This window comes from Lagopus leucura, unplaced genomic scaffold, assembly GCF_019238085.1.
Source record: "Lagopus leucura isolate 7727_CA_CO unplaced genomic scaffold, USGS_WTPT01 Super-Scaffold_100001, whole genome shotgun sequence".
In the NCBI taxonomy this organism is placed as follows: Eukaryota; Metazoa; Chordata; class Aves; order Galliformes; family Phasianidae; genus Lagopus; species Lagopus leucura.
In genome coordinates, this window is record NW_024962262.1 from 8362518 (window position 1) to 8382692 (window position 20175).

Sequence of the window (20175 nt, forward strand, 5' to 3'; positions counted from 1 at the left end):
AGTGGGCATGGTGGGGATGGGCTGGTGATTGGAGTATATGATCTTAGTGGTCTATTCCTACCTCAGTCATATTCTGATTCTACATGAGGCAGCATTGCTGGAAAGGGTCCTTTGCAAATGGCTGTGTGTTAGTTCACCTGCAGCTCTGCAGTATAGCTGCTACAGGCAGAGCAAATCAGCTAGAAATTATGAATGCACTAATAAAGAGTGATTTTTAGTGCTTACTGGACAGATCTGTGCTGAACTTCAGTAAAACATTGTTGCAGGTGTTTATAGGGGCTATCGATTTTATGTGTGGATATATGTGTTTGATTTCTCACTGCCCTGGAGTTTGGATAATCACATGCAAATGCCAAAAAAAAAAAAAAAAAAAAAGATGGAAGAATCTGCCAAATCAGACTGGTAGCAAATATTGTGGGCAGCTGTCAGAGACCACATGGCTGGAGAATCAGACCTGTCTGTGAAGGCACTGAGCAGAGACCAGGCTCCAAAGGCTTCCTGGGGCAGTCAGAGATAGGAATAACTTTGCTGCCATTCATTACATGTTAGTGCATTCATTCTATATTGTAGTTGCTGTGGTGTGTTCCAAATGTGTTATTTTAGCAGTCTTTTTTGTTACCAAGACTCAACAGATCATGCACAAAACCAAATTGTGACTTGGCAGTCACAACATTAGTCTGCTGCACACTGAAACAGACTGTTGAAAGAGAATTCTTTAACAGCAAAAATCCAGCACCTGGCAAGCAGAATGTTTTGTAAGGAGATTGGTTTATTTCAGTTGACAGTTTTATTAAAGTTTAATCACCTTCTCAATGCTTGCATTGTCTAATACTCACTGTTCCTATGGCCTAAATCAGGGATTTTTTTAAAGGAAGAATACTTATTTTTCAGATTCTAAAACACAGTGCATTTCTGCTGTCTTTCATTATTAACAGTAAATCAGAGAAAGAAATTGGTGAGATAAAATGAGGCAATAAAGCAAAATTAAAGTGCTGTCAACTCTAGACTTGTCAGGAATTTAATGAGCTTTGCAATAAAGGGTGTTGATTACAGGCAATATTTCATAGTTCCATTTATCACTCAACAAAATGATACACTTCTAGGAGACAACTGAAACTGTTCTGATTTGAGGGAGGTGCTTACCGACAAGACAGATAGCTGCTGCAGGCAGGTGTCTTTCCCACTGTGCTCCAGCTAAAGGCTGTGTGAGTTGTACAAGGTTAAAGCCCTCTCATACACAGTGTTTGTTCCATGAAAAGCTTACATAGCAGTAACAGAACACCTGTTTTTCTGCCAGCCATTCCTATGGTTTTATGCAGATCCCAGGTTCCTCCCATTTCTCCTGGAGGTCAAAGCTTCTCCCGTGCTGAAGGAATGCAGCACAGCATGGTAAGGGTCCGTAGCCAAATGTTTAGTAGGATAAGATGCTCTGTATCCCCTCGCCCTGTTAAGCAGACACCCCTTGGCAGCCAGCCCTTCTGGGGACAGCCTTAGGGCAAACACATTTTAATTGCTCTGTCACTGCCTCAGTGCCTGGGACACTCACCATCCAGTTCTATTGTGAAAATCATCAAGGATATATGTAGGAACTTAAAGGTGGGTTTTTCAGCTGGGTCACACCTGTTGTTTACCTTCACTGGGGTTTTTTTCCCAACCATGAATCTAGTAATTTCTGTAAGTTGCTTTCACTTCATGGTCATGCAGATGAGAAAATGAGGTCAGTCAGATCTTGCTGGATTCACTGCTTATTTGCATTTGTGTAACTTAATTTAGTTGCCGAGCCTGTGAAAAAAAGAGAGAAATGAGGATCTGTCAGCACAGTGACTCACACCTTGTGGGTGTGCACAAGCTGCATCCTAAGTGTCTTCCTCAGTGGGAATGCACTTGGAAACGGATCCTTTGTGTCCACAAAGGAAAAACAGACTGAATAACTACACAAGTGACTTCCGCGTGGACACAGGCACTTAGAGTTCCTAAAGCTGAAAACTGTTTCAGTTGCAGATGCACTTCTATGCTATGTGTTATTTTTGGCTGCAATCATGGAAGAAAACATTGGCAGGCTTTCTTGTTATTAGCAGAGCTTGAGAAGATTACATCAAAGCTAAACAAAAAGGCACTTTTAGAGCTTAAAGCTATGCTATGTCAGTCCAAGTCTTGAAAATTCTTATTCAGCCTGGTAGCCTGACTCACACAACTGCTTCCTCCTTATCAGAGCCCTGCTCATCTCAAGGAGTGCCAAAGAGTGAGAAAATCTGATCATGTATTGCCTGTAGCTGGCTCAGTACAGCTCTAAGATTCAATACATTTGCATTACTGAAACAGAGTCATTTATATGCACGAAGATTTTAGGTGATACCCGGAACAACAATATGCAGTATTAATTAAATATGTACCCATTTCTTTGTTCTGATCACATTTTGTCACCTGTGTGCTACCAAGACATGAGAACATCGAGATGGACCCACATGTCCCTTCCCACCTCTGCCATTATGCGATGCTGAGAATGCTATGCAAGGCTGTGGCAGACATCCTGGGTAATCTAACGAGGACAGGGGGAAAAAAAAAAGCAAACCCAGAGTTAAACATGCCCATTATCAATAGTTTATAAGTGTACACAGAACTGGACTTGGCACTGACTTGTAAACTGCTCAGCTCTGAAAAGATTAGGGCAAGCCAGGTAGCTATGGGACATTTTCTGGTATTGAAAATGTCAGCCAAGGCATATATAGTGCCATTTTGCTTTCTGATGCATGCCAAATCACTTTTGAATTGAGATTCCTAGAAGTGATTTTCTTTCTTTTGGGTGGTCTCTGGAAAATGCTGTCAAGGCTGTGACAAAGGCTTATTACTTCTTTAATAAAGTAAACCCAGTAAATGCTGGAGAAAATAAGAAAACTCCTTTTGTCTCTGGTTATGGCTAGGTGAAGAAGACTCAAATCTTCTGGAATTCATCACAAAATGCAACACCCTGAAAGCTGTCTGATCAATAAGCAGGGAGTTTCTGGGCTGGCAGTTTCCTTTGGATCATCACAGTCTACAGACATTATCTTTCGTCTTCCTCTTATTTCCCAGATAGGAGATCTAACCATCAGACACACACAACTCAAGACACTTTTAGCCCAGCATCACCTGCATCATCCCATGCACCTGGGGACTAAGAAAGCATTTGAACCAACCATAAGCCACTTGTCAGTGGTAATGTTCCTTGGTAACCCCCTCTTCTCAAAACACTGTTATTCAGGGCATATTTCCCTTATGTCAATTTTTTTCAGTCTGGTTTTATTGACTGGGTAAATAATTCTTGATTAAAGTAGCTACAATTTTCCCTGTGGTTATGTTTGGCAACAAGCTGCTTACCCTTCTTTAACTGCACTGTTAATTGGGAGATCTGCATTTCCCTTCTCGTCAAAAGCAACCAGGCTCCCTGTCACTGGCATTCACTTCTCCTTCCTTCTCCTGGGGTGAGGGAACAGGGCTTGTTTGCCTTGTTACACCTCGATCCTTCTGTATGCTTTTAGTAAAATCTGTAATCAATGCTTTGGGAGGCATTTTATTTTCTTGTGGCTGAGCACATCTTGAGTATAGCTTTTAATGACAGTAAACAAAAATGGGGAATATTTAATTGTGCTCCCTGCACGACTGGCATTTCTCAGGATGATGCAATAGCCTTGGGTGGCACTGTATATGTGAAAAAAATATATTTCTTTATTCTATTTGTAACAACCTGACTTCATTAACCAATCAAGCATTAGAAGAAAAAAATATATTGCTATCTTTGGCAGTGCTAAAATCCAGTGCTAGATGACACTGGCTGCTTTGGGCAAACAGGGTGAGCCATTCGTGTCCTTCTACATTACAGAAGAAAGCAGCAATAATGTTTGATACGTAAAAATGTATAAAGAGTATGAAAACCTTGAACTGACTCCAGCAGGAACCAAATTAAAATGAGATAACATAAGCAGAAATTAAATCAAAACATTGTCCACACATAGGAAACTGATAATAGTATTATTGCTAATTACAGTGTCTACTTACTGCCATCAGATACTGTAGACTGAGAGTTTAGACTTTGAAAAAAAGTAGGTAATAATATGCTTCTAGTTATAAAATACCCATAAAAGATTGCGTTCATCTTGCATAACTTGCTGAGACCGCAAGGAGCCAATGGAGGGAGAAAAGTGCCTCCTGACGTTGATGCGGATCCTCAGTGTAAGATCCCAGTTTGAAACGAGCTATGTCCTTCTCTTGCAAGAGAATATCAATTTCTAATTTACCTTCAAGAGAAGATACATTTTCAAGCAAAACAAATGTTATTCTCCATACCTAGACTACAAGAAAATTGCCTCTGATGTATGTGCTACTGACATCTACCAAGGCCAGAAATGTGGAATATAATGAGGATGTAGCACTTTCTGTGCTCACACAATCTGCACATAAAAGGAGTTTTGTATTTTTCTGAAAAATGAAGTGATGCTCCATGCCTGAGGTAGGCTATGCAACTAGAGAAACCACAGGTCTTCTGGGAATGTCATCCTTATAGCTACTCAGATATGATAAATATTGCTTATTTTCAACTTCTTTTAACAGCCTTATATTTTAAATCCTCAACTGTTTTTCCAAAAGAAGGTCATCCAATTGAAGCCACTGAATGAAAAACGTATTTATCACAGAATCATAGAATCAGCAAGGTTGGAAAAGACATCCAAGATTGTCTAGTCCAACCATCCACCTACCACCAATATTTGAAATTATTTTTACAAGTTCTGAAATGAAGTTTTGCTTATTATTTTTTACATGCAAGAAACTGTGTCTCAGACTAAGATGATGCTTCAGAAAGTTATAAGCTCATATAAATTATAATTCCAGCAAGCTCAGAATTCTGTTTCAATTCTCTCACTTTCTCCAGGTTAGGAGTGTTTTGTTAATCCACTTCTGATGCAGCAATCAAGAAAAAGCATCAAGTGAAAAGAGGATCTCCTTCCTTGGGATGTTATGCTTGTATAAACAAGCTGAAAGTCTCCCACAACCAAAGGAGAGTTTCTTGTGTCATGTAAATAGACATGAGAAGAAAATCAGGTATGGAGATAACCAGTAGAGTAATTAAATACTAATCAGCCTCTCAAAATATCAGTACAGGAAGGAGAAACCTTTCTGGGCATTTCCAGCCCGGTGCTGAGAAGCCTCAGTCCTCCTGAAATGTTTACACATATTAATGATGCTCAGCAGTGATCCACACTGGATCTAGATTGTCTCTAGTCAATGATATAGAACTGTCACCAGTGCCCAAATATACAAGGGAAAAGGATCACCAGGAAAATTTTTAGCGGCCTTAAAGTGTTTGTACGTACTGTCGCCCAAAACTGAGATCTGAAACCCTGAAAAGCTAGTGAAAGGGTAAAAGCTCTCTACTGTCTTGAGACTAGGCAAAAAAAACAAATGCAAGGCATTGAAAGGAAATCTGAATTCAGTAAGTTAAGCAGTTCTGTAAGTACTATCTGACAGTATATACTAGCTTGAGAAAGGGTATTTGTTTCTATCTTATCAGTACCACAGTGCTATCCTTCCTGTAAGATGGAGATGAGTAGAAACTACTTTTTATCCTAGCTGACACATGCATATTTCCAGGCTTGGGCTGTTTTACAGATAAAAACTTCTAAAATGGCTACATTTCCTTCACCTCTCAGATGTCTCTTTTCAAGAGGGGATGAGAAGCAAAGATTGTGTTCGAGGCACCCTGCAGATGCTTATCACTATCAGAGATCAAGACATGGTTGGATTCCGAGTGGAAAGTAGGGAACAATGACAGCATGGAGAAGCCAGCAGCCAGAGGACAGAGGAACGTGGCAGCAAGCACTTGACTCTAGACAAGAAGTGATGAAAAGGTTTGTAGTTCTTTTACTGTATTTTCTGGGGGGAAAAGCCCTGCTTCCCACACAGGGAGCTGGGCAAGCAAAAACACATAGGAGAAAGCTTCTGGGGGTATCTTGTCAGGGTTGCTATAGCCCAAATACAGCTCTACAGGAAATGACTGTCAGACAAGAGTAGCACTGATCTCATAGGCCACAGGGCCTGTCAAGTCATCTCACTGAGCTTTCTATTGATTTGTGTATCACAGGCTTTTCCCCATTGCTCCAGTATACAGTCAGGTAATAGATGTATCTTTCAGACAATGTATGTCTTAAGTAGAGATATGCTGGACATGTCCAAAGACATCCTGTTCCCCAGGGGATTGCTGGAAGGGCTAATCAATGTCATTGTTACAAACACTTGTGTGTCTAAGTGGAATTTGGCTGTTCTGAGGTACCTGACATTGGATCTATTTATCACAGTGTCTGCTAGAGTAAGTTTCTCTTTCAGGTTTGGCATCTTCTTTCCTTGGAGTACTGTTCCAATCCTGCCACCTTTCAGTCTTCTTCTTAATCAGATGTTGAGATACTTAAATCTCTTCTTGTAAGGCTTTTTAAAAAACAAAAACAAACGGCACTTTTATTTTTTGAATCATTTCTGCTATATTATCTCTTTTTTCCTGACACTGGTTTTATCTATTGAAGTCATCAACCGTGTTTTATAAATTATATATCTCACAAGCTCTTGTTCACCATAAATTCAATTTGGAAATTCCAACTCTGTGGTTTCAAGGCTCTTTGGCTTCCTAAGATGCAGTTAGAATGCATGTCAGAAAGGCAAAGAGCACAGATGACAATTTGAACAGTTCTGCTCAGATTTTAAACAAAGTGAATTAGATATGCTGGATTTTCCCCTCCTTTATAAGCATTAGAGGGGGTAATTAGAGCAGGAAAATAAAAGGATTTGCTTTCTATTTAGTATTGGATTTTCCCATTGTTAGTATTACTTTTATTCATCTTAGGCATTGAATATCTCACCCTCCCACAAGGTCATTTTTTCCAGCTACATACTGCATTTTCATGAGAGGTATATACTTGCAGTTACAGGTGCTCTGTAAATCATCATTGTGAGCCATGGGCATAAATAAACAAGGCTGATAAAAGACCTCTTACTGCCATTAGTTATAACATAAAATAGGTTACACAGACAAGCTGTGACCTGTGAGATCAGATTGGTATCTAGAGTTTTAATCTCTGTTCTTGACTGCAGGGAAGAAAAATGGCTGTCATTTAACACAACAAAGCATGCAGTAAGCATTAAGAATGTGTGAACTCAACTACACTACACAGTAGCTGCTGTGTACCTACCAGAGCACTGCTGAACCATACATCTTCTACAGACATTTGTTAGCAACGTGCTGCATTTATGAGCAGAAATTAATTATAGACAAAGCAGAATCCAGATAATTGCAATGGGAAAGTTTAATTGCAATGAGCAAGCATCATTAACTAACTTACTTGGATAATCAAGGGCCAACTTATCTTACACTGTGGAGAAACCATACAACATTCTAATTAAAATTCATAAGCTGGAGAAAAAGGCTGGGGAACTCTCCAAGTAATGAAGGAGTTTGGCTGCTTCTGTTTCCTCTCACACTCTCCTGGCCAAAGGGCTAACAATCCTGACCTACAGCTTGTGATGAACTAGGTGTTGTTGCAAGCAGGCATATAGTTGTATTGCTGTTTAGTCTGAAAAAAGCAAGGCTGCAATGCTCCAGCTCTGTTCCATACATACAGCCAGTTTGCTTCACAGGTTATTCAACTCAACGCTGATATCTAAGGAGTTCGTTCAACACTCCTGGAGAATCTTATCACAGACTTCTAGGGGAAACAGGCATCAGGGACACAAAACCACCAGGCAATGGCTCTGATAATCCACTCTCTGAGCACCCGTGCCTCTCTCCACCACTTGCAGGGTAGCATGAAGTATAATATACTGAGTATGTGAGGCACAGCATTCAGAGGACAAGCCAGTTCAGGTAACACCATTGCCAGGCTCAAGCAAAGCAGAAATTTGTTCTGCGGAGCTAGCTGGAAAACAACTTGTTTTTCGTGACTAATTCAGATAAAGAGTTGTCATTCTGGTTGTTCCTGCAAAAAAAAAAACATGCATTGCTTTTGTTCAGAGATTATTCCTGCCTTCAACAGAAAATGATTCCTGCCTGTAATAGCAAAAAGTAAAATTGCTAACATTTAAGAACAAAAAGATTTGGTGTTTGTTTCTTTGTATTATAAGTCATAATGCCATATCATTATTTTGTAAAACTACAAAAAAGTTTTCAAATCCTGTGACCATTTCTGTTCTCATCCTTTAGATTAGCTGCAACAAAGTTATGCAGTATACATCTTAGCATATGAATAGTCATAGAAAAGTCACTACCTTATCAACATCCAACATAAAGCTGTGGGCTCAGCTCTTGCCTTCGCAGCACTCTGTTGATCATGTTGATCACTGCACCTAACTTTCAGAACAACAAAGATACTACCTTCTATAATTACTGCTGTTGTATTTTTCCCTCTGTTTTTGTTCCAGGTAGTTGATCCTCATCTAAGTATCACCAATCATGCATACAAAACTCATCTGTTTAAACGCCTGCAATCTGTGTTTGATTTACTAACGAGAGCAAGTAAAAGCAATAGCAGCAAATAATGAATTTTAATCTTTTAATGTCCAGGTGCTGCAACTTGTCTGTACCCTGAGAAACGGAGCTAAAAAGGCAGCTTCCATAAGATCGAGTCAAAACATCAACTCCTCTGAAAGTTTTTAATGGTCAGTGTCTGAGCAGAGATTAACAGCAGCTGTCAGAAGCAGCTGAGTAACAGATGCTGTGAATACGGGAACCATAAGTTAGGGGTCTGATAAAGAAAGCACCTAGCATACAGCAAGGCATTTTAGCATGCACTTCAGTAAGCTCAGGTGGAAAAGCCTATGGATTGCAGTCAGGTAGTTATTGAGCAGAGAGTCTTGAACAATCCCAAAGAGTTTGTTCCCAAATTATGCAGAGCCATTTCAAGGTTCTGCCAAAGTTATGAGTGTTCTTCTGTGTTGTTCTGAAATGAAAAGCAGGTTTGAGATATTAATGCTGTGTGAAGGACATTCATTTAAAACATGCACAGCACTGAAGTATGCTGTTTGCTGTTTCTAGGTACAGCAAAGCTTGTAGAGGATACAGTAAGGACAGAAAGAATGTTTGATTTTAAGTTCAGTATTTTCCCTACACATGGAGCACTAAGAGGAGGTATAGTTTAACAAAAGTTTAATTTTATGATTGTTTTGATATCAAAAGTCCTCACTGTTTTGTCCTTCTGGGGAGAACAGTAACTGCAATGCTGCTGGGCAACCTACGCTGCCACAAAGCTATGGGCAGCAGCCCCTGTCTGCTGTGAGGCAGCCCCAAAGCTCACAATGTTTGAGGCTGCATTTGTCACCTGTCTGTGCTATCTGATTCAGGTACATTTTTGGGGTCAGCTTCAGATCATTCTGCTGATACCCCTGGAGTGCAAGACACTGGGACTAGGGGTAATTGTGATTCCAGTAGGAAAGGCATTTAAATTTCAGGAGCTATTGCTTCATTTACTGTTTAGTGGAGATAATGCTAGAAAGAAAAAGTAATCTTATGTCCTTCTGGATGCTGGGATCCCTGAGTGGTGCAGGAAGCACCAGCCAGACCTTTCTGCTCAGTGTGACAGCTCATGTGCTGTAGAACCCATCTGTAGAAAGTTTTGCTGACATTTTGGTTTAGATTTTACAGAATTTTCTTACAAGACAAAAACCTGTATTCATCATTTCTACAGTTGAACAACATGTGACAACTTGTTGCTGCTCTTCCAGATAAAGGCAAGGCCATGCAGTTGGTGCTGTCGCCAGCACCAAGTGGGACCTGCTCACAAGCTGTGCTACCATCGCCTGTTCACTGGACCTGCAGAGCACGTTACCAGAGGACAAGCTGTATGTGCAGCCACCCAGATCAGTGCAAATACGGACTTTGTGCTGAAAGAGGTGGTACCTGCATTGCTACCTCCCTGATGCTGGATGGAATGAGTCTCCTACATCATTCCCTTAATGTTTAAATTTTAATATTTTACTTTGGTGTATATAATTTTCATTCCTCACAAAGAGGATTTTGCAACCACCAGCCAGTATTGATTTAAGGTCAGAAGAATAGCATCAGCTACTTTGAATATAATTAGAGACTGAAATCAGAGCTCTGATTCTTCTGAATTAGAATAGCATTGCTAAACTGTAAAGTGAGCAAAAAGTTTTGCTTTGATGGAAAAAATCCTCTTTTGTCTTCCTTTATTGCCAAAAGGCACGACTGCACTTTTTTCCCCTCCAGCCATAAAATGCACACATTTCAGAAGCCCTTTGTTTAAAAATGTTATTAAAACTGAAAATTTTAATTAACATGTGGAATATTTACACATTCAAAAATGGTTTTTAATTAACATCCACTTTCTTAGACTACAATAAAGTCCTACACATTTTCTAGCATAGATTTTAATATATATTTTTAGCAATCTCATCTAAACAAATGAGATAAAGAGTATTTAAAGTTGTGCTTAAGCAGAATACTTAATTTCTAAGGCCAGCAGCTAGGCTGTTTTTTATTTTTCCAGAAATTAATACTTTGCATGGAACTGCTTAAATAAGTGTCCCAGAGTGAAGACCTGGGATTTACACAAGAAGATGACATGAAGGAACGAGGAGACAGATGTACCATATCTGACCTTTACTTTGCCCGTGCCCGTAGCAGTGACAGCTCTATCATGATACCTGCTTGTAACCCTGCCACTGCAAAGACACGGAGCTCCTTCTGTCAAAAAGAGAAAGTAATGTTTCACTGTCAACATTACAAACACAAGTGACGTTTTTCATCTTGAGATGTATCATTTAATTCATACAGTAAATTCATTTGGGAAAGAGAGACGAGAGGGGAGGGGAGGGGAGTCAATGGAAAGGAAAGAAAAGGGAAAGGGAAGTCAATTTAAAAATCATGAGAAACGAGGGAAGAAAAAAACATAGACCTTAATACAGCTTGGATGACAAGAACTGTGAAAAACAGATTTGGCATAAGGCTTTGCTTGATGGATGCAAAATTTTTATCTGAGCTCCTTCATTTTAATTATCTTGGAGAACATCTTTCAAAGCAGAGTTGCTCCTGACGACAACCTCTCTGACTTGATCTTACAGATCTGCAAAAGGGGAAATCCCACAGACTTCCCATGCTATCTCTTCTGGGGCATCACATTTATGATGCCTAACCTAAACTTCATGGTGTAAAGCCCTTCTGCTGCTTGCTCTTGCCATTGGAAACGAAAAGGTTAATTCCTTTTGTACTCTCTACGGACTTTCAGAGGGCTCATGTGCCACTCAAGACATATTCCTGCTTGTTTACACTAGACAGCCATCAACATGGTGACTCATTATCCACTGAAGGTTTGCTTAAAACTCTGTGCTGCTTCTTTGAGCTACTGCCTATCCAGTGGGTCCCCATCCTGCACACTGCAGCAGACACTCTCTATAGCCTTGCAGTCATCTTTTCTCAGGAGCATCCCACTTTTCTAGTAGGACATTCTTCCAGTTTGTTAAGTTTCTTTCTGAAACCAAGTCTTGTTCCCTATCATATCCACAGCCCTTCTCAGCACCATCAGTGCTGTAATCCACAACTTCATTATAAGTGCTCTGTGTTATTATCTGTATCACTGATGAAAATCCTCGATGATCCTGGATAAACTGCAGCTTAATTTCTCTCACACAGCTCTGAGTGTCCATTCTGTACAGCTGAGAGCTGCTCCCATCTACAGCTTCACACCAGTTTTGCAGTAGTCCTCTTAGACTTCATCAGATACAGTGTCATGAGAGTCAAATCCAAATAATCATAGAATGGCTTGGGTTGAAAAGGACCTCAAAGATCAACTAGTTTCAACCCCCACAGCCATGGGCAGGATTGACAACCACTAGATCATGCAAATAAAACCTTTTTTTTCTCCCCCTCATTTTCCTTTATCAAAGATGGAGAGTCAAATTCTTTGGACCTCATCTGTAAAGCTGTTGTCACTGTCATACATTCTAAATGTTTAGTTCTTAGTGATTAATTATTCGTTCACAGAACTCTAATGGGAGCTCACAAAGAGATGGAGCAGATCTGCCCAAGTCCTCTAACAGCACCAGGCAAAAACGACCTGCTTCCTTCACACTGGGTTGCTCATTATTTAGAGACCTTTTTATGGTCTTTCTAGGGGTAGCGTCCTCACCACTGCTGACCTCTTCAATGGAAACCAAAGCCAGAAGACACAGAACGCTTCTGTGGGCTCAGTGCTGTTTGAAACACGCTAGCCCTTCCCTGGCCTTTCTCTCTGTTTGCCTTGTAATCGCGGATCTCTTGTTATTATTCTCAGCGTTGCCTGTATCTTGTTTGGTCTTCGCTCCTTCTGCCCGCTCCCACTTCCCACACATCCCTCTTGCTTTTGCCAATCCCTCTAGCTTCCCCTCTTACAAACAACTTATCTCTGGGACAAACTCATCCCGTTATTCGTATTTCTGCCTTAAAACCACTCTGCTTTTGCCCTATCTAACGGGTCCTTCGGGGTTCAAAAACCGAGAAACCGCCGCTGGCCGCCACCCGCCGCGGGGCTGAGGCGGCTCAGACCACCACCGGCCCCAGCGGACAGGGCGCGGGGCGGGCTTGCAGTTCCCTGCCCCGCCCCGCACCCGGCTCGGCCCGCGTCGGCCCCTGCTCGGCCTGCCCGGCCCCGGCGGGGTCTCCACAGCGACTCGAGACCGCTTGGGTTACCAGGGCGGCGGCGGCGGCGGCGGCACGAGTGCTTGCGGCCCCGGCCTCCAACTGGCCACGGCCAACCGCCGCCGCCGCCGCGCCCATAGGCCGCCGCCTATAAAGGGAGCGGCGGGTGGCTGCGGTGAGCGGCTGGGTGCTGGGAGGAGCAGGGCGGCAGGCTCTGTCGCGACCTCTGAGGCAGGTGCGGGGCTCCGTAAGCGGGTACTTTATGTTCAGTTTTTAATTTGCAATTTAAAAAAAAAAAAAGGTTTTTTTTTTTTTCTTCCTCCGGAAGGTGCCGAACTGGTGGCGATGCGCCGCAGGGGGGAGACGAGCCAGGCGGGGCGGCGGGAGTCTCTCCCCGCTGCGCCCTGCGGCGGGCGGACTGTGCTGGGAGTACTGGTGGAGAACGGGCAGCAGCGGCCCGGCGCCCAGGTAAGCCTCGGAGAGCCTCTCTGAGCCGTGGAATCGAGGAATGCCGTGCCGGCCGTGTTCCCCTGGAACGAAAGGGAGACTTTACGAGGTTTTCCCCAAGCTTTTACTTTCTGGACTCGTCCTGGGGCTGGCTGAGAGAAAGCAGCTCTGTACTGGCTTACAGGACGTTGCTCGGCTGTGTGTGTGTGCAGACTGCTTGGTTTTGGCGATGTGAAGCCCGTAGCTCAGTCAGCAGTAGATGATGGGGAGGATTGTATCGTAAGTTGAAGTCTCATGGATTGTGGTGCTTAAGTTCAGAAGTTCAAAGTTGCTGTATAACTCAAAATGCTTTTTTGCCTTTAAGTCTGTGGCAGCACCTGAATACTTCCTTTCATCGTCATGACTTGCTGTAGCACCTGCTCCATGCCAGCTGGATGGAGCCAGGCAGTGTCCTTACCTTATTTTCTGTGGGAGTGAGTCTGCTCTCTTGGTTACTGGTTTCTACTGCCTGTCACCTCCTGTAAGGTCTCTGTTGCAGCAGCAAGCAGTACTTCCTAAGCACCAGCTGTAGCTGCTGACTTTCCCAGCAAACTTGTATTTATTTGCCATTAACTAAGGAAAGTGATATGCTTTTCTAAAACAATGATACTAAAACAAATGATACTGTTGTTTTCCTTTTGAGTTGTCTTGCCTCAAGATTACGATGTGTTCTGTTTCAGAATACTGCTATTACCAGACGCTTATCTGGCTCTGAGAATACCTTCCCTCCAGCTGGAAAAGATGAAGTATCCAACTGTGTGGTCAGTACTACATCAAAACAGGACTTTACTATCTACATTGATGAACCACAAGAGAAAGAAAACCACAGCTGCCAAGAGGATGAAGAACTGGAATCAAGCCTGTGTGAACTGGATACTAGTGCAATGACATCCAGTATTCACCTACTGTTGGATCTGAGTACAGGTAACTCCTGTTAACGTTCATATAGTATCACAGGTGCTTGTAATGTGGTAATGAATCATGCTGGCAGTGAGCTAGTGAGTAGTTTATCTTAAAATAATTACTACTTCATGATAACTTTAACTGAATCAGTGTGATGCACAACACTTCTATGCTAGAAATGGCCGGAGATGGTGAAGAGACTAAATGTCTTTCTGGCTTCTCTTTCATGTTAGGATCTCCCATGCTAGTGGACACATCCTTCCGGTGCCAGCCTGAGGATCAGATGGGAGATCCTATAACTCTAATGACTGTGGGAGAGTATGCAGAAGACATTCATCAGTACCTCCGAGAAGCTGAAGTGAGTGTCTTCTAACAAATGCAAAGATGTGTGGGATCTTCCTGATAGGCTGCAATACTGCAGAGTCTGATAGGCTGCCACACAGTAACTCTGGGCTGTCACTGAATAGAGTTAAAGCCATCACTGGAGCTCAGTTCTTAGGAATCTTCTAGACAGTGATAAGTTATTTCAGGCATCACTCCACATCCTGGAAATGGGATGTGAGAAGATTATTGCAAAATACTAATGCAGTTGAATTGGACCTCGCTGGCTGTTCTGCTGTAGTAGATTTTTAATTAATTAATTTTTTAAAATATCAAAGCAGTGAAGTGCAGTCTTCCAGGAAGAGGGTAGGAGAAATCTGATGCATTTAAAGTCATTCTCAGGTCCCTCTGAATATGTTTAATAGCAAACGGTGGACTTCCCAGTTCAGGGAGCATCCTTTGCTCTTATGCTATATGCTACTAACGTAGTAGTAGCATGTCTCTTTGGTCTTTCTAGAGATACTGGTAAACTCTAATTAGAGTTACTCCCAAACTAGCTACTAATAGTGAAGCTACTCATGCTTCTTCAAGTGCAAATATAAAAAAAAGTCAGTCCAGCCATTAGTGGTTGTCTTTGGGGTAAGCATTCTGATCTTTAAGTTCTCTTTCCAAACAGGTGAAATACAGGCCCAAGCCCTACTACATGAGGAAGCAACCAGATATCACAACAGAAATGCGTGCCATCTTAGTAGACTGGCTGGTGGAAGTAGGGGAAGAATATAAACTTCGAACAGAGACACTGTACTTGGCGGTGAACTACCTGGACAGGTTCCTCTCTTGTATGTCTGTTCTCAGAGGGAAGCTGCAGCTTGTAGGAACAGCGGCAATTCTTCTGGCTGCGTGAGTGTTTATCTCATGAAATCTTAGTGAGCAAAACTTACTTTTGGACTGTCTTTTAACTTAATTTGAAGGACTTTAAGCTTGCAGTGGTAGGTAGCTTTTCATGCTGTCCTAAGATGGTGCCCCATCCCTGCAGGCTTTCAAGGTAAGGCTGGATCAGGCCCTGGGCAACCTGATCTAGCTGTGCGTGTCCCTGCTTATTGCAAGGAAATTGAACTAGATGATCTTTAAAGGTCCCTTCTAACTCTGAGGAGTCTATGATTCTGTGATTAGCTTCTTGACAAGTGCTTCTTAGCACTTGCAAAATTAGGCATTTAATATTCTTTATTGAGGGAACTGTAGAGGGAGAACTTTGTAACCATAACACCAGAAGCAAAAACAATGCTGTATTAAGCCGCTAGCTCACGGTAGATTAAAAGTTGCAATCTGCAATTAAGCTTAAACTGCTTTAAATAGACAGGGTATCAAGCAAAGCCTAGGAGTACATGGATTTTTGTCTAGAGTGCGTGATGTTACTGAAACATTCTCTTCAGGAGTTTTCCTGTTAGTCAAGCATGCTAATATGAGTGTATGCTTGTCTAGGCTGATGACTTAGAAGTATCTTTGTCTTCCCACCAATTTGATCTTCAAGTCTCTCCTATACTGGAGAAAGATTAGAATAAGACCTCTAAGCCAGTCTTACAAATGTCACATGCTCACCTTGAGATGGGCCCAGCAGAAAGTTCTGTTACTCTAGCTTTTAAGCTGACATTTTTTTCTATTTTTTTTCTATTTTTTTTTTTTCCAGGAAATATGAAGAAATCTACCCACCAGAAGCAGATGAGTTTGTGTATATAACAGATGATACATATACAAAGAGGCAGTTGCTAAGAATGGAACACCTGCTTCTCAAGGTCTTGGCTTTCGACCTCACAGTGCCAACCATCAACCAGTTCCTACTTCAGTACATTCACAGGCATGGAGTCTGTTTCAGGACAGAGAATTTTGCAAGGGTATGAACTACCATTCTCTTAAAGTAGCTGCTTTGTAGGCTACTACCATCAGAATGCAGGCTTTTGTGCTTCATTATTTCTGGATAGATGTCTGGGAATACTGAGCTTAGACTGTCTGTCTGGTCAACTAGACTATCTTGGCAGCAAGGTGGTAGGAGTCCATTCTTCAGCTGTGTGTGTATAGGAAGCCTGACCTGGACATGATGATTCATCATGTTGCTGCACAGTGACACAGCATATTCCCACAGGACTGCCTGGGGAAACAGTATTTCAGAATGGTGTCACTCAAGCTTATAACAAAAGCTCTGACTTGCTGCTTAGATCAAAAAGTGTAAGATTTGTACAGTGCTTATTCATACAGCCCAGATTTGTTTCTTAGGTGCTCACTGAGCTCAGGTCTCTAAGTGAGGTTCATCTATGTGAGCAAAATCCTGCTGGACAATGCTGAAAGTTCTGTAAGATCAACAGAACTGGAATACTACCCACCAGATGTGTAACTCATGTTTCTTAACGTAGAACTGAGGACCACCGACCAATTGAACTGCTCAGTATATTGGCATGGTTCTACCTGTAGAGCCTCTCTGTTTGAAAGACTTGTGCTTTGTTTTTTTGTTTAAGTATCTTGCAGAGCTGAGTCTCCTTGAAGCGGATCCTTTTCTGAAGTACCTTCCTTCACAAACTGCTGCAGCAGCCTACTGTCTAGCAAACTATACAGTGAACAGGTCATTCTGGGTAAGAATAATTGCATTCTGATGTTTAGCTCCAGCTCTTTATAACTGGAGAACTGCTGAGAGGTAGGAGTGGCTTCAAATCATGTTATTGTAAAGGCTGAAATGCAACGATGAGCAGCTCTTCCCAAGCTAATGAGTCTACGTAATTAACAAATGTTAAATTAATCTGAATTATCTTGCCATCTCCCTGAAATAGGAAGGACCTTTTTGTCTTCACTTGTGTCAAGTGTGCACTGCAGGCCTTGTCAGTAGGTAGTCTCAAGCTTCTTCCCTAGATAGAATTCAGGGGTTTTTTGGGAGGGGAAGGGAGAACTGAATGTGACTACACTGAGTGGCAGCTGTAATACAAATCTTGATAGGCCTGTCAGGTATCTGTGCTTTAGCAGGAAGCAGAATCCAGAAGAAACATAATGAGTGCAGTATATTTAGAGCAGAAGGAGATTCTTCTCAGACCTGACATCAAGCAAGACTCATAGTAAAACTGATGGCAGGATGCACTTGAATCCTTTTGAGAAATCTGGAGTGAGAACTGACATAATGAAAATAGTTCCTGCTTCTATAGAAAATGCATCTTACCTAAAGTAGAAAAACTTTTTTTTCCTCTCTTACCAGCCAGAAACACTTGCTGCATTCACTGGATATTCATTAAGTGAGATTGTGCCTTGCCTGACTGACCTGCATAAGACATGCCTTGATGCTCCACATTGCCAACTGCAAGCAATTAAGGAGAAGTATAAACAGTCTAAGTAAGTAACCAAGAAGCTAGCATTTCCTTACTTGAAGGTTGTAGGCACAGGATGATTCTGGTTGAGCAACTTTGGTTGTAATTCTTATAGTTCATTAATTTCTTATACTGGACAGCTTTTGTTGCTGACATTGGAGCCTTCCTCAGCATCTTCAGGGGAAAAACTCTTCTGTACAGGAAAATAGTTAACTCATAGATACACAAATATAGTGGATCCCAGTTCTGCAGTTCTTGCAGTACTGCATGATAGCTTCTCTCCTACTGTGCTTCATCAGAAGGACCCTTAAAGTACATTTACATTTGTCAGCTAAGCTAGTAGTTTCATTGGTTGCATTTCTATTCCAGGTACCTGCAGGTATCTCTTCTGGAGCCCCCAGCAGTTCTTCCTCTACACTAGAGATGGTGGATCCTGGACTTAGGTTTATTTTGTCTCGATGAACAAAGCTATGGTCTAACATCTCATAGAGCACTGCAGGTCATGTGCCTGTAACCACGGTGATGAGAACAGTTTTTAGCTAGTATTTTTTTTAATTAGATGCCTTTTTAAAAAAAGGATATTTGACTATAGCTCTTAATATAATTGACAGCACTTTTAATAAATGTCTTATTACACTTTCTCTGAGTCTTCTGATTCCAGTTAATATATGCAGTAATGGTGAATGGGAAGGTTTTCTTACAAAATCACTGGGATGGGCCTTTAATCGAGCTGCAATGGATCAAGTGATAATCCTCCAATCCCGTACTGTTGACTGTTTCTTTTTCATCTAAGACAAGCTGATGTGCCCATGAACAGAACCTACTTTCTGCAACTTGTGTGTGGATGCGAAAACAAGTCTGTGAATATTGATGACTGTCAATGCTCAAGTGAAAATTCAATTCCCATTACAGTGCAGTAAAGCAGCATTTTCTCTGGGGCAATGGGTGAAAGGGAAGCTGTGACTTTAGCAGAAGGGGGCAGGCAATGGGTGGGAAGCTTTCCTTCCAAGTTCTTAACTATCTCATCCTGAGCTCCTGCACCGTGTTGTACCCCTCAGCTCTTCACGCAGGAGTATATAATGAACGCCCCAACCTAAAAGCAAGAGCACCAAAGAAGAGCACTTACCTTGCATACTTTTAAAGCATAACTTCTCTTCAAAGTAGTAGAAAAGCAAGTAATTGATAAGGTTAGTTAAAAGAGCAGCTTGTCTGGAGCATTCTCTTAATGTTTAAAAAAAAAAAACCTAATGAAATACTGTAATACTACTCAAGGCTCATTCCTTCTATGAAAAAATAATCTGAACAGGGCATTATGTGTCATAGCAAGAATATGTTTAATGCTTGACATTAACATGCAGTTCAACAGAAGTCCTGCACTTAGTTTAATTACTAGGTAACAAGCCTATTGCTTTATAAAACCTGATCATACCAGTGTCTGTCATGAAGCTTTTAGCTTGAAGTGCTTCCCTTCCTTTGGTATGAACACAAAAATTTTCTCCTGCCTCCTCCATGTGTAGGCTCATGAATCCTGCTAGGGCTGCAGACCATTGTACGTCTCCAAAACAGGGTAATAACTAATTTACTCAAAATAACCTGCAAGGCAGGGGAGCATTCAGTTTTCAGCCTGCCCTATGCAGTTTTTAGGTTCACTGCAAATGCTTTCTAGTTAAGTGCATGCATCTCATTGAATGGCAGATGTGACCAGGTATCCCTTACTTATGTCTCTGGTACGTGCTTTATGATGGGAGTTAAGACTATCAACTGTTTTACTGCAGTAAATTTCACAACTTATGGGTGAATGAATGTCTTAAAGGTGGGCTATGAACTACACTTATGCATTCAGGCAAATCCTTCAAAGTAGGTGGCTGAGAACAATGACCAGAGGCAGTGATGTCTAGCTACAGCATGGAGTGGACAAGTTCCTTGATTCATTGTTTCATAATGGAAAAATAAGTGTACTGAATAGTCTTTTAAAGTCTACCAGCTATGAGAACTGGCTTTTTAATGGTGTTTCAGGCTGAATATGAACTATCCTGGAACCCCGTGTTAATAAGCCTTACTCCCCCTGTGAAGTACTGGGGCTTACTGAATTGCAAGTGCTATAGTGCTGAGTATTTTGGAAGCAGTAATGAATGCCTCAAGTGTGAAATTGTTTTCCTAGTGCTCTAGCAGTTTGCAGGTATTCATACAGTCGTATCAGCATAACAATGAGGAACAGGTGAGTTTTGATCTTACGAATTCTGTTACCACATTCATGTCTTCGTGGGCCAACAGATTTGGTGCATCTAGTGCAATAGAGCTGAATTTCCCATGTGATTTATCTGAACGTTTTACCGTGTGGTGCCTTCCTAGAGGCCAAGCTTTCCTTTGGTTTTTCTTTTCAGATTTTATGTAGTTACAGGAAAGGTACCATAATTGCATTTAATTTCCCTGAATATTTAATTATCTGATTAAAACAAGACAAAACATACT

At 41.6% G+C, this 20175-nt stretch overlaps 1 protein-coding gene across 1 annotated transcript; it reads left to right on the top strand.

Moving 5' to 3' along the window:
- Nucleotides 1-12836: 12836 nt before the first annotated feature.
- On the top strand, nucleotides 12837-18344 carry CCNA1 (cyclin A1). Its single transcript, XM_042867698.1, has 9 exons — nucleotides 12837-12880; nucleotides 12978-13117; nucleotides 13816-14059; nucleotides 14272-14396; nucleotides 15036-15259; nucleotides 16047-16251; nucleotides 16870-16983; nucleotides 17595-17728; nucleotides 18073-18344. Exons 2-9 carry the CDS (start codon nucleotides 12995-12997, stop codon nucleotides 18122-18124), a joined length of 1221 nt encoding a protein of 406 aa, XP_042723632.1. The 5' UTR covers nucleotides 12837-12880; nucleotides 12978-12994; the 3' UTR covers nucleotides 18125-18344.
- Nucleotides 18345-20175: the final 1831 nt, after the last annotated feature.